This window comes from Pholis gunnellus (genome assembly GCF_910591455.1).
Source record: "Pholis gunnellus genome assembly, chromosome: 9".
Lineage (NCBI taxonomy): Eukaryota > Metazoa > Chordata > Actinopteri > Perciformes > Pholidae > Pholis > Pholis gunnellus.
Genome location: NC_136535.1, coordinates 5564240 through 5580197, shown reverse-complemented (window position 1 = coordinate 5580197; position 15958 = coordinate 5564240). Strand labels below are relative to the sequence as shown.

At 41.8% G+C, this 15958-nt stretch overlaps 1 protein-coding gene across 1 annotated transcript; it reads left to right on the top strand.

The window, feature by feature from the left end:
- sae1 (SUMO1 activating enzyme subunit 1) lies at nt 1-15411 on the top strand. The gene is made up of 9 exons (XM_079166873.1): nt 1-213; nt 1478-1589; nt 2165-2338; nt 5539-5684; nt 7004-7103; nt 7499-7604; nt 10982-11126; nt 12376-12445; nt 15140-15411. Exons 1-9 carry the CDS (start codon nt 113-115, stop codon nt 15230-15232), a joined length of 1047 nt encoding a protein of 348 aa, XP_079022999.1. The 5' UTR covers nt 1-112; the 3' UTR covers nt 15233-15411.
- The last annotated feature ends 547 nt before the right edge of the window (nt 15412-15958 follow it).

Sequence of the window (15958 nt, the reverse complement as noted above, 5' to 3'; positions counted from 1 at the left end):
TCATTCAGCGCGCATTCAGCGGGACTGCCGTGCCATTTGAAACAACCGCATCTGTAGCTGCACTGAAAACGGCTCTTTTGTACCGTTATCCCCGTCTTTAGAGTGATCCAAAATGATCGACATGTTCGAGAAGGAGGACCCGGTCATCAGCGAGGAGGAGGCGGCACAGTACGACCGCCAGATCCGTTTGTGGGGACTGGATGCCCAGAAGAGGTCAGTTAGCTCACTTAGCTCGACAGGCTAATCGGTGCAGCGGAAGGTTTGAGGTGTTGCACTCCTGCTCGGTTCTGACCAAAGTGTTCGATTTAACCAACACGTTACGGACATCGGGGACCTAGTACATATTTGAGTAGGCAGTGGGGGGAGTATTCATTATCGATACTTGTACAGGTCCGCATCTTTGCATTGTCCATCAGAAAGAAATAGTCCCATTTCAAGTTAAAGTCCTCAATTAACAACGTAACTAAGCTGTAATACCTCACTCTAAAAATACTCCACTGCAAGTAAAAGTATTGTTATGAAAATTAGTAATATGTAAAAGTACGTCAGTATAATCAGGAAAATGTACCTAAATCATTGAAAGTATAGTCAAAGCAGGAAAATGTCATTCATGCATTATTGTAAAATCAGTTGCTTGTGGGTATTTTGATTTAGAACGAAACGTCATATTTTTCACATTCATTTTTCATCAGTTTGTGGGCAAAAATCTTAATTTGTAAAGTAACTGAAGCTGCCAGATAATTGCAGTGCAGTTAAAAGTACAATATTTCCCTCGGAGATGTAGTGGCATAGAAGTATAAAGTGGCATGAAAAGAAAAGTACAAGAGTGACATTCCACCACTGTTGTCCGTACACATAGTTGTCCTGTAATAACAGCCTGGATATCAGTTTCAAATGTCCTCATGTGTTATCATTGTCTGATATCAGACAGAACTACAGTTCGTTACCCTCCGTCTCCATCTTCAGTGTGACTCACAGTCTGAGCGTAGGACAGAACTAGCCTATGATGTCGGGCCATATTGCCATATATGTAAAATGATTTGTCGTGTAAAATGATTTGCGGATTCAAAGGTCTGGACCCAGACAAGCTGTAACATACACGCTACTTATTTATGACATGTCTGTACACAGTTCTCTGGAACATTAGGTGATGTGGAGAAAACAGTGCTTGTAATGCTCCGACAAACCCTTAAATCAGACTTCCATTTCAGTCAAAGATTGTTTCTTCATACACTCTGATCACATTGTTCTATATTCTTATAATAGTAGTTCATCTTGGTTTACCGGTATGTTGTTTATGAACTTGTCTCTCCGCATTTACTTAAGCATCTCTAGTGCAACGTTTCTTTTTCTTTAACAAGACGTGCAGTTCAAAAAGGTCATTCAGCTAATGTGTTACAAACCCGTAGCGCACAAAATCTAAATGTTCATCATCATGATATGCTCTGCATGTTTTTATTAAATTCTTTTTATACAGATTACGAGGGTCCCGGGTGCTCCTGGCTGGTTTAGGTGGTCTGGGGGCTGAAGTGGCCAAGAACTTAATCCTGGCTGGAGTTAAAGGACTCACTTTGCTGGATCATGAAAAGGTACCCATGCTCTCTCTCTCTCTCTCTCACACACACACACACACACACACACACACACACACACACACACACACACACACACACACACACACACACACACACACACACACACACACAAGAACCTGTTCTTTTCTCCGTCCTCATCAGAGGTCACTGTCGCCTACAGGGTTGACTTGGGCTTTAGTTTAAATCTAGAAATCTTTGTTTTCAGATATCAACTAAACATCTGTATCTATTCCTAGCCCGTAGAAATAATGGCCAGTCTTTGTTGTGCTGTATGTGTACTGTATGTCCACTAGATGGGGCCGGTGGCAAAGTAATGATTTTTACTTTCAGTAAAGAAACAAACCAGCTAGTTTGCATTAAGGTTTGTTGTGGTAACATTACAATAAGAGCTTAATTCTGGCTTCATGTGAACATTTACTCCACAGCATACATGTATTTGTGAACCTGTGTAATGTTTGAAAAATGTATATATTTTCAAATAATGGAAATGTAGAATTTCCAATGGAGGAAAATGTTCCCCTGAATGTTTGTCCCCCCCCCCCCTCCTCTCCTCTCCTGTGGCCCACCAGGTGACGGAGGAGTCGTGTCGAGCTCAGTTCCTGGTTCCGGTGACGGCTCGGGGTCAGAATCGAGCCCTGGCCTCTCTGGAGCGAGGGCAGAACCTCAACCCCATGGTGGAGGTCCGCGCAGACCCGGACCGAGTCGAAGACAAGCCAGACGACTTCTTCCTGAAATATGATGCGGTGAGTGGAAATTAGAGTTATTAAATTCATTGATTAAAGAAACTCAATCTTAGACTGAAAGACGTCTCTACTTGACGTAGAAATGGGATTTTTGTTTTTGTCATTTCAATTTGTATTCATTTAAATATATTAACATTATACAGAGATACAAAAAATAAGTTTGTCAGACAGTGAAGTAAAAAAATAAAATAATAAAAGAACAAGAGAAAAAAATAATGGGATATTTTAAAACTAAAATATATGATTTGACTTAAAGTACTTCAAACTAATTTGAGCACCCAGTCTGACCACTAGATGTCGCTCGTCGCCCGCATCGTGCTGCTCCTTGTTCTGCTCCGTCAGGCTCCAGGAACAGAACACCTGCCTGGTTCACATAAAGCGGCGCTGAGCTTTACTCTTCAGGCAGAACCGTAATGGACACATTTTTCTGTCTTGATTCAAATGTCTGTCTTACCGCTGGCTTGTGATATGATTAGCCTGTTCATTAGGTAATGCTGACAGCTGCTTTTATTTAGAGAGCCGGTGTTTGCCTTATATGGTCCTGTAGGGTTCACAGCAGTGGGTGGAGGATGAGCTTTCTCGGTTGGCTATTTAAAAAAGTCCGACCTGGAAGACAAACATGGGCACCTTTCTGCAGCAGCTTGATGAAATCTGATCTAAATAACCAAATGTCATTTATGATGGTGAATCTGTATTTTGTAGTTTACAACGTTTGCTCTGAAGCTGAGATGAAACGATGACTATGAGGCCTTTCATTTATTTTCACATCCACACTGGATGAACAGTAAAGTAAGTGTGAAATGCAGCGCTGCCAATGTCCTGCTGCACTGTGTAGAAGAACGGCTGTTCCACAGCGCCGTACATGTCTGACAACAATACACCGCACACACACAACAATACACAGCCACACACGCTTCATATGGATGTGTACATGTGCTTAAACATTGTTAAAGAAACTCTCCATGTTGGGAAGAAATGAGGTTTTATTGTGTCATAACTCAACCTGCTGCAGGAATGTCATTCCCACTGGGCGTTTGCGCATTAAACTGTAACAAACAATTATGATTATGCTGTTGTAGTTAAGCCAGCAGATGGGTTTAGAGTGAGCAGCAATAAATGGATTTCAATAAATTAATTTCCACAGGCAGCTCTACTCACAGGCTGGATCTCAGTTTTGAAGGCGACTATGCATTTTTTTTTTTTTTTACCCTCCTGTTGTGTCGGAATTGTCGGCGGTCTTCCTCCCTCTGGGGGTGCTGAGTGAGGGGAGCGGGGAGGAAGATAGCGGCGAGACATACAGTAGTGAAGTGAGGACGGGATGAGATGGATGTTAGTAGGACAGAAGGAGGGAAGATGAGAGGATAGGAGAGAGAGAGAGGAGGCAGGACAAATTAAAAAAGCTTGAGATAAAAATGGAAAACGGAAGGGGGGGAGGGGTCTGTGTGTGGCTCAGCGGGGAGATGGAGGGTGATTAAAGTGGAGCGGTTGGACTGCGGTCACAGTTTTCATATGAGAGGCCTAATTACTGAGGGAGGACATACAATCGGAAAAAAACATGCCGTCCATCTGGGTACTTGCAGAGTACAGCTGACTCACTACTACTAACTAGAAAATACTACCTACAATACACCAGGACAGGCTATGTGTGTGTGTGTGTGTGTATATACACACATACATAGAGATTATAAATAACTAATCAGCTTAACAGGGCCTGCATCACAGACAGATTCTGATTTTTATATATTTAATAATTGTCATTGGTGCATTGAAGTCACCTTTTTCCAAAAAACAAAGAAAAAAAACAAGATCTCATGTGAAATATCCAGTATTGATCAATACTGACGCTGACGACCATGTCAGCGTCTAGGACTGCAGAGTAGATTCTCATTAAGGAAGCAGGTTGTTTTTGCTTTTTTCATTAAAAAAATGGAGATTCCAGCGTTGCTGTCTTTCTGATGCTCTAATCACTCGCGTGCTCTGCGGTCAAATATTTGTAAGCAAGTCATTTATACAGGTGGAGGTTAACGGCTGATGTTGTGCATCCACCAGGCTGTTCAAGGAGTCCTTCTAACGTTGTTGCACTTTGTGAAAGAAAGATTCAAAAGTGTGACATTTAGTTTTGACTTGACCGATAGAATTAGTTTTCAGCCCTTCGTAAAATGTTCCCGATGGCGACGTCCTGCTGTAAACACTGGGAGCACTGGTCCTTGGCCCTGGTCTGCTTGCTGCCATGTGGGACTCTTATCAGTGGGCTGAGGGGGTTTGGGGCGTGCTGGACTGGGCCGGCAGGATAAGGTGGACCCAGCCCAGCGGTCAGTTGTTTACATTCAGACACCAGCCCACCCTGCTTTCACCGTGGAACACCGTGTTCTCTTTAGCCTCCTTTGGTGGTTTTGTCGAGGGAGGCCGGCTATCACTAGATGCTGCTGTGGCTGCTGCAGTAGGTGTGTCTCACTCGGTTTGGCAGCCGGTCAGCCGTTTCCAAGAATTGAGCAGGCTGAAACCTATTCGTTTTTTTGTTTAGATGTCTGTCTGTCCCTCAGGGATTCAAAGCAAGACAACAATTACCGTCTGATCTTTTTTTGTTATTGCAAGCGTTTTTTCTGTGTTAATGGAAATGACGGCACAAAAACAAAGCGTGGTAGAGGAGGAGGAGATGTCCGACGGACCAAACGCAGCGGGAGTTCAGTTTCATGCATTGAAATTTGTAGAGATTAAAGGTGCTGAAAGGTGGAGGAAATGCAAATTCTTGAGATGTAAACAGTACTTGTTGACAGGAAGGGTCTCATCCAGCGGTCCATCTCTGCACAAACGTGGCATTTTAATATTTGCAGAAAGAGGATTTTTGTTGCGCTTTCTTTATATGCAAACAAGCTATTTGCTTTACTGGGATGGAGCTAATTGTTTCACAGTTCACTCTCGCCTTGGATTAAATCCTCTATTGACGTTTTATTGTAGGACACAGACGCTGCAAATATATCTTTATTTACAGATTAACGGTGACGGAGAAAAGGCTGAGTTCACTCATGCAACATGGTTTGTACTGTAGTGAGTGTATTTGTAAAACGATGGGTATTTGTTGGCGTGCCTGCAGCATGAAGGGTCAGCTGCTGTTGCTCAGAAGCACTTTGGCATTACTGGTAATTGATCAGGCAACCATTTGACCAGAGGTCCCTGTGTTTGTTCCTTTTCTCCCTCAGGTGTGTCTGACAGGCTGCTCCAGAGACCTGATGGTGCGGGTCGACCAGCTCTGTTCTAAGCACAACATCAAGGTCTTCTGTGGGGACGTCTATGGTTACTACGGCTACATGTTCTCTAACCTCGGAAAAGAGCACAAATACGTTGAGTAAGTGCAGGCCGACGACAATTCGAAGTGAGGGAGCTGCTGCCTGCGGGACAAGTGCCTTGCTCCAGAGCACTGCAGTAGAGATTATTTTCAGCGATATCAAAAAGTGTTTTCATTGTGAAGCACCGTCCAAGACAGCAACACATTGTATTGCCATGCGTCTTTACCATATCAGCAAACAGAATGTCAAAAGACACAAGAATGAGCACAGAAAAGAGAAAACATTCACCGCTGCTCTGAAACGTAACTCTTTGTTCCTGATTTGAACCACCGTGAAATTACAGGATGTGGTCTGTAACACTGTGACACTCTGCAGGTCAAAGCCACATGACGATACCGCCGTTGTGTTGGTTCACACACAGGCCTTTTATGTAGACGCATTAACCGTCAACCAGATTTCAAAAACATTTTTGACTCCTTCCATGTTCACACAAATATCAAATATCACACTGAGCTGATTAAAAGAGATAAAGTAGAAAGACGAGCCGCTCTTACCACGGAAAAAAGCTCTGACGTAGAAGGACGGGATTTAAAGTACAGGAGGACCAGCGGGTCTGCTGGTTAACAGGAGGTAATAGTTGTAATTAGTACTGGTGTGGGAATTAAAAATGACCCATATTAAGCGCTGCCGATAGCATTAACACCACTGAGGAGAGCAGGTGATGTTAAAATCCCAGTGAAGTCTGAATGGGGCGTCTGATAACTGATTATATTTTGCGGATGCATGTTACTGGTTGTTATAACAGTCAGTGAATTGTGTCACTTAACTGTAACTGAGATTTTCAACATTTAAGCTCCAGTTTATTACCATTATTATTATTATTATTATTATTATTGTGCGACAACTACAAATCCCAGAAAGCATCTTGTCTCATATCGATATATATCACCCAGCTCTACACGGCAGTGTTCGCGCTGCACACTTGTACTCTCTGCTCTGCCATCTGGACGCATCCATGCTAACGGTTGACATTACATCACTAAACTTTGCCTTTGATACGTTTGTATGCGCTATCGAAGTGGTGTCCAAATGGGATTTTAGTTTGGTGAAAGTTAGGTTTAAAATTGACTTTAAAAATATAATTTCAATATTTCCTGATGGAATTAATTAAGTGTTTTCATTTTAATTACTAACTATCTGGTTTCATGGCATTATTTGACAAGTTGAACTGCAATTAGTTAATTGTAGGTCAAATTCTATTACGCTGCAGCTAGAATGAGTGAAATAGTTGTTTGTGTGTATGTAAATGAACAGACTTTATCTAATGTAAGGCTGACTCTCTCTCTCTCTCTCTCTCTCTCTCTCTCTCTCTTTTTAGGGAGAAACCAAAACTGGTCAAACCGACCGGAAGTTCTAACGACGGTCCGGAGGCGAAGAAGGCCAAAGTCGACCCCAACGAGACCACCATGGTGAAAAAGGTCAATGAGAACGTCTTTAAACACATTAAACAAACTAAACTGATATAAAGAACTGTCCGATATGAAGATCATTTCCATCTATTTGGCTCAAAGGAACAACTGTTTGAGTGGTGAATAAAATGACTTTCTTTAGGTGGACACCAAACATGTCGGGAATGGGGGGGAAATTGGAACACATTAAGAAAATTACACAAAATAGGAAAAAAACATGATTATTTGTGAAGTGTGAGTCTTATTTCCTTATTTTATAAAAAGTCCAAAATAAGAAAATGTATATACATGATATCTATACAAATGACCACCAGACTGTCATTTTATTTGTCCTAAGATAAGCAATGAATCAATTAATACATCTCTTATTGACGTTACGTTTTTATATTCTCTAAACCAATCAGACGGCCAGTTTCTGCCCTCTGAAGGAAGCTCTGGAGGTCGACTGGACAACTGAGAAGGCCAAAGCCGGGATGAAGAGAACACCAGTGGACTACTTCCTGCTTCACGGTACTTAAAGCCTCATTTCATAAAGTCAACGTTTTCGTGGAAACCGGTTCTAAATTTTCAAGTTAGCATTTTCTGGGATTCGTGTCATTTCGAATTCAAAACCTTTTGTTGTTGTTTTTTCTTTGTCAGAAACAATAATCAATTTTCAGACGTTTAAATACTGTGAGCTCTGGAAACTACTGATGGGTGTTTGCATTTTAAGCAATTAATCAACTAAAGGTAAATAAAGTCAGTACAAACTAATAATTAATGAAAATAATTAGTAGTTACAACCGCAGAAAGTAGATTTTCTAGATTTTAAAAAGTTTTGAAATTGAAGCTAAGCTCTTTAGAGGGGTTATTTTTGAATTGGAGGCCGCTCTACCTTTACATTTTACCATTTCATTCTATTAAATGACAAATATTGAAGTGTTTTCTAAGAATTTTAGACTTTGTAAAAAAATGTTTTGAGGGATTCCCATTTGTTGCGAAACTGTAGTTTCATTATGAGATTTTTATTTTGATGATTTAAAAGGGATAACAAGCGGTGGAGCCCACGAGAGGTCTTGTGACATTTCTGTGTAGGAGGCAGGACACAAACAGAATTTCCATACAGAGAATTGATCAAATATAGCAAAGAATTCCGAAAGGTCTAAAAAAGAATAGAAATTTGAAACTGAAAATGCGTAGGGACCCCGCAGCGAGACTGAAACGCCGACCGTGAACATGCAAAGTCACTGGTTCCAAAAATCATGTCCATAAAGTCAGTTAAATGTCGATCAGGGGAGAAGGGCAAACGGTTAAAATGTCAAACCCAAATATGTCGTTGTGGTTTAAAATGTTTAGGAACCATCAAATCCAAAGGAACACTTTGACCCTTTAAGTAAATCTGAAATGTTCCTTCCTGTTTTTCAGGTTATTTACGGTATCTGATGACCTTCTCTTTAAGAGTTGTTATTGTCCCTCTTGTCACCTGGCCCTGCAACATCCCCACACACTGCATGCTAGTTTCCATCACAGGCTGTCCATGGCCAGTCATGTGCACTGAGCGTAGAGCAGAGAACAGCCCGACATCACCGCATGACGACAAGCACACACCAGCAGGAAGTAACCAGAAAATGGGTATTAGGTGCACAGTTGAATGTTGAACATTCACACTTGAACATGAACAATTCTGTTAGACTTTGACAGGATGCACAGGTCTCAAACACTAGATGCACGTTCATGTCCTATTTGAACGTGCATTATATGAGATTAATGGTGCTAACGGTACAAACTATCGCATCAGTGCTAACAGAGCTAACGGTGTTTACCTGAGGGGGAACCGGAAGCTCTGATAACAACACACACACACACACACACACACAGAGGGTGAGCGACCTCATTCTCTGCTCAGGTAGACTTTACTCTTTTTGCAATAAGTAAGAAAACAAAACGACTACATTGTAAGTCACAAAGATCGTTACTTATTTGATAAAAGTTGTTAAACGATGTCAGTTTGAATAAAAACACGACTATAAATAACCTGTACCCTGAAAGCATCATTTAGGAAACGGGTATGATGGGAATTTTTAGAAAGTCATAACATCTGTCCAAATATGACATGTTTTCTTTATGTAAACTTCTTGAAAACGTGGTTCTTCAGACGATGAGACTCTAGCGGAGGACTTATATTGTATTTAACAGCGATACACTACAACTTCTCCACATGTATGGACAGAGGCAATCAGATGCTATGATATATTGGCATAATGCTCTAGTTAAAATAAATAAAATATCAGCCTTCATCACTGACGCACCTAAAGCAAATTTGAAGTTTAAAATCACATCAGATAACAACAATGACAACGTAACACAATACCAGCCAGCTGCTGATGTGCAGTGTGTCACTCGTGGGATTAGCACTTGTACTTAAGTTTAGGATCTGAATGCTTCTTGGCCGGTGCATGTCGGGTGTGTGACAGGCGCCGTGACCTTCAGTCTAATACAGCAACTGCCCTCTCTGACAAAAGGCTCTGAAGCGGTAGCCTCGCCCCTGCCTTCAGTCGGCACTCTGAGTGGAAACAGTTGTTGTTTTATTGAGTGAACGTCACACAGGAGGCAGTGTTATTATTCCTCCGCTGTTTCTATAATTGGAGCTAGCGGTTTTTTTGTTTTTGGGCGACCGATGAGGAAGTGGCTCTTCCTCTGTTACAACTGCTTCCTGTCTGACTAGGAACAGTCGGGTGATCTGAAGCGCGACTGTGTGTGTGTGTGTGTGTGTGTGTGTGTGTGCTTTTTATCATTAGTATCTCTGATCTACTTAAAACCCCTTTTTTTTTTAAAGTGCAAGAGAGAAGATGACTTAAATATTTGGACAAAGCAGAAACAGAAGATTTTTTATATCACAATATATACAAATACAGAATAATATAAGTCCTCCTCAAAAACACTTCTGCCAAATACACAAGAACTCTCTTTGTACAGATTTTGCGTTGATACACGGGAAAAAAAATCTGTTTGACGCAAAGGGCCATCTCCCTCGACTTTAATCTGAAGACTATTGCGTATCACGACTACATGTGTAGGTTTTCCTGCCTGGCGCAATTCTGAGTGATGCCATTTTGTGCCAGTCTCTTTACTTTCTTTTTTTTTGCCAACGCCAACTTCACTGATTTTAAAGAGCAGAGCCGAGGTGCAAAAGTGATTCATTGCCTGTGTGTGTGTGTGTGTGTGTGTGTGTGTGTGTGTGTGTGTGTGTGTGTGTGTGTGTGTGTGTGTGTGTGTGTGTGTGTGTGTGTGTGTGTGTGTGTGTGTGTGTGTGTGTGTGTGTGTGTGTGTGTGTGCGTGCGTGTGCATGTCACGCTGGTGGAAATGGCCGTGGGAGGACTTGACTTCCTCATGCGGTTTAAGTTAATGGATGAACAGGAAATACGGGGGCGAAGTGTTGATGTGTGGCACAGTTGGAGCTGGTGTCGGTTATTTGAAATTTTGCTCATGACCAAAATAATGTGCACGCCTCTGATTGTTCATTTCTCAATCAGTCATGCAGCCGACTCTTAGACACAGGAAAGAGTTTAGTTTTTTTTCCCCCCCCTCACCCTAATATTTTCCTCACTGAACATGTGTAGGTGTCTGTGTGCGTCTTGGCAGTCTGTGTGTTCACTCTCTTTGAATTTGTTGCGGGGGAACGTGGGGCCCTAATCGGATGAAGCGGTTCACGGCGCAACCGCACTCAGATCTGATCCTGTTTCAGAGATAAGATGTTGTCGTTCCATGAGATGATAATTCACTGTGGAAGTCCCTTGACAGCGTGATGAAATTACGAATGGCAAAAGGTGCAATAGATTATATGGAAACAATTTGTTTCCAGCCTCTTAACCGTCTCCGTTCTGTTCACGTTCCTCCCGTCTCCGCAGTTCTGTTGAAGTTTCGCACCGACAAAGGCCGCGACCCCGACCCGCAGTCCTACCCAGAGGACAGCCGGCTCCTGAGACAGATCCGGGACGACGTCCTGGAGGCCTTGGCAGTGAGCGCTGACCTCCTGAATGATGACTTCATCAGGTATAAAATGCGTCCTCGCGCCTCTTGTGACTTTAGTTTTAGACAAGTGACACGTTGAATGAAGAATTAGCTCGGATCGGAAATGGAGGCTGTAGGATCCAGCAACACCCCACAGCACCCATATGTCCTGTTGGAAGTGTCCTTGAGTTTTAATATAAAACATACATATATATACACATTCCTATTTTGAACTGCTTTCACCAAGAAATATGTGTCGATCCGGTTACATGTTGGAAATGCATCCAGAGAAATGCCATTGAGATAAATGTTCAAACCTACACTTTTCAACAAGATGAAGTCCATTTTTAAAACATATTTTCACCAAATTGCCCCGACACCAACAATACAGTGTAATAGCTGTGTACTCCTTACTTTTTTTTATGGCCCAAATTCCACTTTTAAAAATTCATGTTTCAGATTTCTATGAAATGATGTGTTTCAGCGTATTGCAATGCAAGAAAATCTGGACTGATCGATCAATTACTGCACTTTCACATCCACACAGAAGCGGCACGTCTGTGTTATTATTTCCACAAAGACTGTGGCCTCAATCGCTTTCAAACTGGGTTTTGGAGACTGAATAACTTTCACATTACACACAGACTGTACATAAGAAGTGGACGTAGTCACCGTGACGTCACCCATTGGTTTGTGGTCTGCTGTTATGAAGCCTCGAGTTCGGCGATTTGGCCGTCGCCATCTTGGAGTACGGCCGCCGCCATGTTGTTTTTTGCAGCTAATAAACAGAAGTTACTATATTTGGAATGCGGAGGAGTGACGTAGAGACGCCGTATACGACTCTGGTAGCTACTACAACCTGTCAATCACAGTAGCCCCGCCCTAAAGCATACTCTGCTTTATGGTCTGTTTGACTCTAAATGGACCATAATTTACTAAATGAACATCATGCTGTATTGAAGAAGACGTGAAACTAGAGATTGAGACCATAAACTCATGTTTACAATGTTTACTGAGGGAATAAATCAAGAGAGAAGTAGTCATTTTCTCATAGACTTCTATACAACCAGAGGAGTCTCCCCCTGCTGGTCAGTAGAGAGAATGCAATTTTTAAGACACTTGGCTTCACTCGGCAGATCCGCCCGACATTAACCCAGTTTGTCTACATCTGTGGGAGGGGATTATTGACGTTTTGGTTGGCTCACTAGCAGGGCTCCAGATGGAGGTATTTCTTTTTTTTTTACATTTAACTTTGTTTGTCATCAACGTCACACTTTTCTTTTGTCCTCAGCTACTGCTTCTCCGAGATGTCTCCGGTGTGCGCCGTCGTGGGAGGAGTTCTGGGACAGGAAGTTGTCAAGGTGAGCATGTAAACATTAAAAGGAGCCTCGTAACTCCGGGAAACGATCTGCAGAGGTTAACGTTATCGATGCCGTCTCACGATATTCACTCCGCCGCGGTGAACGATGGAGAAAGTGGTGTGTGAGGGAGTCGGTCAGCTGACAGGTGGCCGCTCAGCTGGTTATCTGGGTCGGCTTCAGAGAGACTCTTCTCTGTGCAGGAGGAGGGTTGTCACTGTGACCACAGCCAAACTCAGTGTGACGCTCCTGGCAGAAGCCCCTCAGAAAGGGGGGATTGATTTATAAAGTCCTCGAGCTGAACAACATAAATCACTCATTGATATTTCATAATGATAATATTGGACAATGTTCCTTTCATACACGTGGGTTCGTACAAAGTCTGGAAAATGTTTTCACGGTTGTGAATGTGCTTGAACTGGAACATACTCATAATGTTGCGTTTCATTTTCATACACGATCGCTCACCAAAAAGTCTTTCGATATTCCAAATGAAACAGTCACGTCGTCATATGTTCTCGTTGTCTCACCAGAGCCAGCTCAGCGTTACATAATCAGGATCAGAACATACAATCATTTTAACATGAACAGCTGGTAAAATGCTGTGGGTATTTAAAAAATGTACATTTGCACTTATAGTATGAATTTAGATGTGGTGATAAAGGCTTCGAGAGTCTGAACGTTTTGTGTTTAGAGAGCTTGAAAATGCTTAAATTCTACTCTTAAAAGAAGCGGTTTGAACCCTGAACGTACACAAACATTGTTGTCTTAGATCTCTGCCAATGGGCTGTGACAGTGTGTGGCAGAGATATTGAACAATACACTTTACTGCCAACTTCTTTACTGCCAACCAACTTGTTTTTAGTTGAATTTCAGCAAAAAAGACTTGAGATGTATTTTCACTTAGTTCACAATTTGACCTGGCCGTATATTTTGTGGCGTTATGACTGATTACTTGATTACTATGTACACTACCGTTCATTTGTTACATCGATGTTTCTCTTCTTAACTTGAATAATGACTATTTTAACGGCGATAAAAGCAGCTTAATCCGGACACCAAATGTTTTATTTACATCTGAAATAGTTTTGAAGGGAGAAATGATTCAGACTTCATTTAGTTGACGTCCTCACAGTGTTGCATGGCGGGTTGAATGAGATGATGTTGAATTTGTTTTCCAGGCCACAAAAGCATCAGTGATCCAAAATGATGAGTTGAACTGGGCTCTAAGTATTGAGTCACAGTTGAAGTAAAACATTTGAACCGCCAACTTCACTGGAAATTAATAGAAATTATAAATATAAAGATGTATAAATGAATATATACAGTACAGATAAAAACATAAGGATATTAGTGCATCCTGTAGCCAGCGCTGTTATTTATTATTAATCAACTTTAGAGTTATGAAGATGCATCAGTGCTTAAAGTTTTCTGATAATCCAGACGGATCAGTTCCACCACGAGTTCTTAAAGTGAAGAGATCTCGAGTAACACATGAATCCTCTAAATGTGCCTGTTTTGAATTCAGTGACTTTGTTTTTGTTGAATTTCAGCTAAAAAAAGGACTCGAGATCATTTATTAAAAAGATTTTGATCTGGAACTTCAAATGGGATTCACAGACGCGGTCACTGAGGTCGTTAGGATTCATGTCTCAGATAAAAACAGTATCATTATTTAGTGCGTGTGTGTAAACGGAGAGAGAGATTGGGCTGTTTCTTCAGTGCATGACCTGAATAAGATTCTACTGAGCTAATTAGAAACCATCTCTTTCTGAGCTGCGTGCACGGTGAGCTGAGGTAACAGGAGTTCAGGTCAGGGTAAGTGTGTGTGTGTGTGTGTGTGTGTGTGTGTGTGTGTGTGTGTGTGTGTGTGTGTGTGTGTGTGTGTGTGTGTGTGTGTGTGTGTGTGTGTGTGTGTGTGTGTGTGTGTGTGTGTGTGTGTGTGTGTGTGTATTAGAGGGAGAGGACTGACTGCATTATATTGGCACAAGGCCAACCTGCCATCTCTATGATGATGGAGGTGATGATGAAACCCGCTGCAACTGGCCGACTGATGTCTCGCCGGGTGAATCTGACTGATTTCACTGAGCTCGCCTCGCCGATGCAACTTCTTAAAGCGTGACGGGTGTGTGTGTGTGTGTGTGTGTGTGTGTGTGTGTCTGCTGGCTCTAAGAAAACTAGAAAACTGGCATTAAATTGATTCTTTCTTAGTTCACAAAGTGAACAGTTACCTGCCAAAATATTGTGTGGCGGTCAGAGTGATTACTTATTTACTGTGTGCACTACCGTCAAGTTTGTAATCAGCTGTTTTTATTTTTTTTATCATTACACCAAATGTTTTATTTGCATTTGAAATAGTTTTGCCTGTTAATATTCCAGCTTGTTCTTAACACTTGACACTGAAACAGGAAGCTGTTCCTGTTTTAAATCAGTTTGTTTCTCCAACGACTGATTTATTCTGTTCTTATTCAGCTGCTGCTCAGAGGATCTTTGTCTCTTTCTGTCGTCAGTCTGACTGAACCGTTGTTCAGAGTTCTGATCTCCATGTACTAAACAACACATATCAGCAAAGAGGACTTTCTACAAGATAAAAGCATGAAAGAGCATTCAGACATAAAGATGTGTCCTCTCAGACACCTGACTGGACTCAATGACTCTGTGTGCTGACGTGTTTTCTCTCTCTCTGTCTCCCTTCAGGCTCTCTCCCAAAGAGACCCTCCTCACCGCAACTTCTTCTTCTTCGATGGTCGTAAAGGCAACGGCGTGGTCGACTACTTTGGCCCGAACTAAACAGTTTTACACACAAATTCATGTCCAGCAAATTTATGTCTTTTCCTTAGTTTGTTCTGTCAGATAAGTGATATCAGTTCTTGCTCCACTACTCATAAAGTTAATCTGTTGTCGTTCCAATTTTTGGCATTTGGTCTTTGTTTTTTTTTTAACATTTGCTAATAAAACCTTGTTAAGTGAAATGATTCGGCCTCAGGTTTCTGGGTTTATTCAACAAAAACAATCATGTTGTTTTATTCTTTTAATTTGGAAAATTAGATTTTTTTTCCCACTTATTTTAAAATCATGTGACACTCTTGTGTCATGTAAATTAGTACAAACTAATGGTGTGCAAGGAAATCTGTGTAAATCAATATTCATTTTCCATTTGATGCAAAGGTGCATCCATGAAACACGGTGGCCTTGAATTATGCAAGAAATGAAAAAATCTGAAGGGGAAGGACTGTAGATGGTGACATGATGCTTAGCAGAGTGTATGCCCGTATTTGGTAATAACCTCTCACCGCCCCAGCGTGTGACTCACCAAACCAAACATGGCTGCCTCAGTGACAAATAAGGCAACGACAACAACCGAGCTTTGCAGGGGGGGGAACCAGACCTGTGGTCCCGTGTTTGACCGTGGTTGAACCTGTTTATCCAGCCGGACCTGGGGAACCTAAACCGCAGAGACACATCTTACTGTAGATGGAAATAATGATGCTTATTGTGATGCAGTTTAACTCCTGC